Source organism: Periophthalmus magnuspinnatus, chromosome 14 (assembly GCF_009829125.3).
Source record: "Periophthalmus magnuspinnatus isolate fPerMag1 chromosome 14, fPerMag1.2.pri, whole genome shotgun sequence".
NCBI classification, from domain to species: Eukaryota; Metazoa; Chordata; class Actinopteri; order Gobiiformes; family Gobiidae; genus Periophthalmus; species Periophthalmus magnuspinnatus.
Window position 1 is genome coordinate 30,193,554 of NC_047139.1, and position 6,000 is coordinate 30,199,553.

A 6,000-nucleotide genomic window follows, 5' to 3' on the forward strand; every position below is an offset into this window, starting at 1 on the left:
AAGAAAAGTGAAAAAAACGATGATAATAATAATAATAATAATAATAATAATAATAATAATAATAATAATAATAATAATAATAATAAACACGCATGTATAACTTATACACAACTTCAAATACAAATATCTATTCTGAAAAGAAACTATTAAGAAACAGTGCAAATCCATGAAAGTGCTAAGATTATTCAGTTGTTAACCACATATTAATCTATACTAAAATGGATAAAAACATAAAACTATTTGCATGTACATATTCTTATAATATTGCTTGCGGTTTATTTTGGAACACATTGTTACAGTGCGTGGTTTTGAGCCTATAACTAAACTTCATCATATGTCCCATTATTTTCTTTTTCAGGTTGTGATAATGCATCATTTCTTAAACAAAAGAGTGTCTCTTCTCCATGCTGATCATTGTTACAGAGTTACACCTGTCAGTGGGAAAAAACTGTGGAGGATTCCTGACTGCCGTGTACTTCACTGGAGGAGGAGGGGGCTTGAAGGGAGGAGGAAGATCATCCCTAGAAAGAGAACACAAAATTATAGGTAAAAAAAAAAACTCCATTAAGCTCATGTCATTAAACTCCAAAAGTAACCTCTTTTTGAGCACTCTTCTTCTGTACATAATGAGAGCTACAATGATCAGTAAAACGCTTCCAATGATAATCAGTGCCAAAACCAAATGGCTCCGCCCTTCACTGTCTGCTGGATCTGGAAGACAAAAAATGTCATACACTTTGAGGTAAGACTTACAGCTACATCTCTGATATCAGTATAGTTATGTAAACTCAAACACAATGTGAATAGTTTGCTTTGAAGCAGCAGAGCTAGTCTTCCTCTTTGACACACACCTTTACTTTCATTTTAATGAGATTAAGGCGCACTTTCTCTCCAATACTTTTTTAAATTAAATACCTGGTGTTACTTATCAATGTATGGGATTTACATTGATAATGATAACAGATTCAGATATCAATTTATACCTGTTGTAGTATATAACTTGAGATGTTATGAGTGCAGTTTGGTTCAGGTATGTGGTCAGATCATAGAGATACTTAATCATTCTGAGAGCTGTTAGTCCTGCCTTTCTCCCTTTTACTTACTTTTACTTTCTGCACAGGCCATATCTTTAGCTGACCTTGCATTGTTTTGGTCGACTGCGGCACAAATTTAAACATGCTTCTGCTTTTCAGTAAAACACAACAATACTTTACCTTGTTGGCCCGTGACATCTGAGGTATAAGTAGTATGTCCAGGTCTGGAAGGCAATGTAGCACCTGCAGTCCCCAAGAATGTGGTAGGAGCAGGGGTGGTGGACTTGGATGCTTTTGAAGGATGCTCTGCCTCATTTGGAGCAGAATCATAAACTATTGAAACATTACTTGTATTATTCACATATGGCTGAGTTGTGTGGATTTTTACCGTGTGATTGTAACTCATGTTTCTGTTGAATATTTCTGAATGGTTGAAATGTTGACTTACAGTGCTCACAGTATCAAAGCTTTCTGAATGATTATACCTTAGGGTTGTATTGTAAGTTTCTGATTGACTTAAGCCTGTGCTGGCCTCTGATTGGTTGAAATGTTGACTTACAGTGCTCACAGTAGCAAAACTCTCTGATCCATTGTAACTCAACGTTGTATTATGAGGTTCTGATTGGGTGTAGCTTAGACTAGTATTATACATGGTGCTGCCTGTTGTGTTTTGTGTATTTTCTGTTGCAAAGGTGATGACAGAAGAATATCTGGTGGTCCCATTTTCATTGCTGCTACTGCTATTGTGAGGAGACAGAGTTGAAGCATCTGAAAAAGTAAACATAATAATAACAACAACAACAACAACAACAACAACAACAACAACAACAATACTACTACTACTACTACTACTAATAATAATAATAAAAACTGCAAGCAGTGATAAAGGCCCTCGCCACCCCTTGCGACCGCGGGATACAGGCCACAGTGAAGATCCTGCCTTTCGTTCCCGCTTACATCACCCCTCCCCCCAAAATCAAAGTATGATGAGAGGAATGTGTGTACAATGACAAAGTAATTATTTTTCATCCCAGTTAACCAAAACCCATGTATTTCAATGAGAAATGTCAGATGTTGCCATGGCAACACCTTTGAAAATAGAGGTATATTGTCATTGGCTTTTTTGTTCAGTATGTCAATAGGGATGTCCATGCCAAATTTCAAATGTTTGTGACAAAGTCATTTTTTGCATACCATTAAAAGGGGGTCAAAAAATGGCTTCAAAGAGCCAACCAAAATAATAAATAATAATAATAATGGAAACGCATTTTCCACCCATTATTTTTCTCCTAAACCATAACAGCTACAGTCATGTGACTTTCTCACATTGTGCCCCATCACAAATAAGGCCCCTGTGAATTTTTTCTGAAGTCCACGACAAATCGATTGTCTTCTACGAATTTTTGAAAATGAAATTTGAAGAGGGCGCTAGAGAGCCATTTTGTGAGAGAGTGCCTTGATTTGCATATTATTGCGTTCAGCTCACAAATGTGCATTTGTGTCGTTATTTTTTCTCGGTGTCTTTTGTGACAATTAGAGCTCGTCGAGTTCTAATTTTTGACACCACTCACTGCCACGTTGGGGCGTGTTTACTACTTGATTTTTGCCATTTTCCTTGCTCCGGACACAGTTTTAATGAGTCCCTCGCCGGGACATAGTCCCAGGCTCGGGCCTAATAATAATAATAATAATAATAATGTGTTTGAAAAGTAATTGTCTTATCTTCTACCTCTTTGGAAAAAAACTAAACTAAACTAAACTACACAAATATGCTTAAATGTATCTTTATATATGTTATTTAGGATTTAGCTTTCAGACAAACATCATTAGATTGTTATTTTTAATGTGTTTTTTTCTGTTTATCCTTAATAATTGCATCAGTTTTTATTCAGGTTGTGATACTGGTTTATGTCCAACAGAGGATGCTGTAATGCTACTGTCTGTTCTGCTGTTAGATCTTTGCTTGTCTGTTATAACAGGAAATGGAATGGGCAAGATATGACTCTGGACGCTGGTGGGGCTTTTTTTTTTTTTTTTTAGTTTATATGCACATTATTTCCTGTGTTCTGCCAAAACTAAAGCAGCTTGCAAAGTTTTCCCTACTGGGCAATTTGTCAAATAATTGCAAGTTAACTTTTTCATAGTGTGATCAGTCGCTTGTGGAATCCATTCAATGTCCCCGTTTTCCATTTACCCAATTAAAAGAATAAATAGGATCTGCTAAAGTATAATAATGAAACTTCTCAAACTATCATCTCCCGTCCAGCTCCTTCACACTATGGCCCTCTGCTTGAATCTTAATGCTGCCCTAAGGAAATGCTGAAATTAAATATGACCAGACATATTGGCTTACGCTGAGAGAACAGAACTCACCTGCCCAATAGGATGTGGTTTGTGTGGATACACTGATGTTGAATGCTTTTTGCAGAAGGCTGTTTCCTGTGTGAACCGTGAGTGTGTAAAGACCAGCGCTGGCTACAGACACAGACTGCAGGTGCAGAGATGAGCTGTCTGAAACCACCACCTCATCCTGTAGCAAGATTGTTATTTGATTTTGGAGAATGACTTTTAAAGTATAATGTCATACAGTGTGAAAGAAATGCATTTTCACACGACAGTTGTGGGAAAACGGTGTGTCAGGTTATAAAAGTGGGTCAAAACCTTTGCAATCAAATAAGAGATGGATTGAACTTGGATGAAGTGTAAATAGAGGAGGAAAACAGGTGCACCAATAAAAAGACATATATAATATACTTTACACAAAGTGGGTATCTACATATTTATCACAGAATGATATATGTTATTTAAATGTGTGCTTGCAATGAAACTTAAAATTACATATTGAATACTTTTTGCAATACATGTTTCATAGTTCTGTCTAAAAAATCTACTCTAGAAAATATATTTAGAATTTTGAATTTAACTAGTGACATATTTGGATGTCCATACATTGCCATGGTGATATTTATTATAACCACTTCTTCTCGTACCTTGGTCCATGTATATGTAACGTTACTAAACTCTTGGCAGTGAATGGTCACATTTTTCCCAAAATGGACTTCAATGCTGCTGTTCCTGTTACACTCAATTTTATCTGAGGGAAAAAAAAAAAAATACAAGAGTCACATTATATTTTCACATCATAAGAGCGACTTATGATGTGAAAACAACTGCACTTAAAGTGAATGTGGCAAAAGGTATAGATTTGTTTGTAAATGTTTGCAATAATAACTGGTTAGTCTTCCTTAGTCAAATTAATGTCAAATTGAATGCCCCATATTTAAAATCATATTTACTATAATCACATTTTTTAGACTATTAAAATATTATCACATTTATCACAAAATTAACTGTTAAGTAGCATAGCATAGCTTTGTTTTTGTTAGTTAGTTTTTTTTTGTTTTGTTTGTTTTTTAAATCTGTAATACATAACATGTTGGCTATGTTAGATTTTTGTTCATTTTTCTTTTGCAACCATTGAGCAGTACATTTTCACAGAGATGGTACAGTGTGAGATCTAGGCTGGAGCAGAGCTGTGATGAAACCAGGAGTAACACGTAACTCATGCAGTGGACAAAGCACTGATTTTACACTGGTCTGTGATGGCATGTGTGCATAATGTGCATATAAAAAACATGGGAAGTTGTGTTTTCCTCACCTTTGATGCTCAGCTTAGTCTGTCCCTGATGAGATCCAGTTGGAAAGGCTGAAATGTCACAAGTGTAGGTGCCAGCATCTTTCTTGCTTATGTTCTGAAGTTCTAAACGAGTGCCTAATAGTGTATTGTTGTCCTTGTAAATAGTTTTTAAAGTCACATTTGGTGAAAACATCTTGTGGCCATAATTTGAAACGTACAGAGCCAACTTTGAGAAACTGTTCTTCCATTCAGCGCTCACAATTGTGATACCACTAATGTTTTCCAAAAAACAGGGTAAAGAGACATTCTGACCCACCAATGCCTCTTTAGTTTTATAATGGAAAACCGGAACATCCCCTGTCAAACACATCAGATAGTGATGTAAGTACAGAAAGTGAGAAGATAAAATCACTTTGTAGTTGATATTAGATACTTCAGTGCACTGGGGCTGAAGCGGATAACATCATAGCATTGTACTGAGACAGCCTTTTGCTCCAATAGCCAATACAGGTCTAAAACCCACAACATCCTGTATTTTACAAGAGGAAGAGAATGCATGTAGACCAGGATTACCTTGCGTAATGGAGGCCAGAAGTAGCAGAAAAGAAGCTGTTTTCAGAGTGCTTCTTTGAGTCATTTTTGAGTTCTTGTCATAATCGTGCACAGGAAAAAACAAAAGTAACTGCAAAGATGAGGGATGGTTGTTAGAAACACAGAGACAGGAAACCAAACTGAGAGACGGAGGAGGTAGTGGTTTATCTCTGTAGCAATCACCAAATCCAAAATGAACTACTTTAAAACTTTAAAATCAGCACCGATAGGCTATCTTATCTGTGCTTACAAAAATGCAAAAAATGCTTACAAATCTGCAACTTTAATCTTGGACCAGGAATATATACACTGTTACGAAAAAATGAGGAATTGTTTCTGAAGTTGACTTTTAGCAGTTCAGCCTGACCTACATAACAACCACAGATGCACTCTCACAGCACTATCTTCTAAAGAGCCAAATGGCATTATACTTGCTTAGTGCTTTTTGTGGAAAATACTGTTTATTGAAAGTTTGGTTTTGGCTATTCAACTTCATTTCATATGCAGGTCACCATGGAGATGTTAATGATTTGCCTGGATGTGCCACAGTATGGCATTAAACTTATCTGTCTCCATGCACAGAAGGCAAGACAAATGTTTTTGTAGCACGGTGTGTTCACAAAGTAATAGATTAGTCTCTCCAAGTCCGATTTGGACACTATACCCTTGATTCTGTAAAAAGCTGCAGATGCTGGTTTGATTTGATGTGGCTGTTAAAGTTCAAGTCTGAGTCCATTA

At 36.3% G+C, this 6,000-nt stretch overlaps 1 protein-coding gene across 1 annotated transcript; it reads right to left on the reverse strand.

The window, feature by feature from the left end:
* Positions 1-253: 253 nt before the first annotated feature.
* si:ch1073-15f19.2 (T-cell surface protein tactile) lies at positions 254-5,339 on the reverse strand. Its single transcript, XM_033979104.2, has 7 exons — positions 5,245-5,339; positions 4,693-5,028; positions 4,025-4,128; positions 3,408-3,564; positions 1,215-1,802; positions 597-711; positions 254-521 (listed from the first exon to the last, which is right to left on the reverse strand). The coding sequence occupies exons 1-7, from the start codon at positions 5,306-5,308 to the stop codon at positions 380-382; spliced, it is 1,506 nt and encodes a 501-aa protein (XP_033834995.1). The 5' UTR covers positions 5,309-5,339; the 3' UTR covers positions 254-379.
* Between the last annotated feature and the right edge of the window lie 661 nt (positions 5,340-6,000).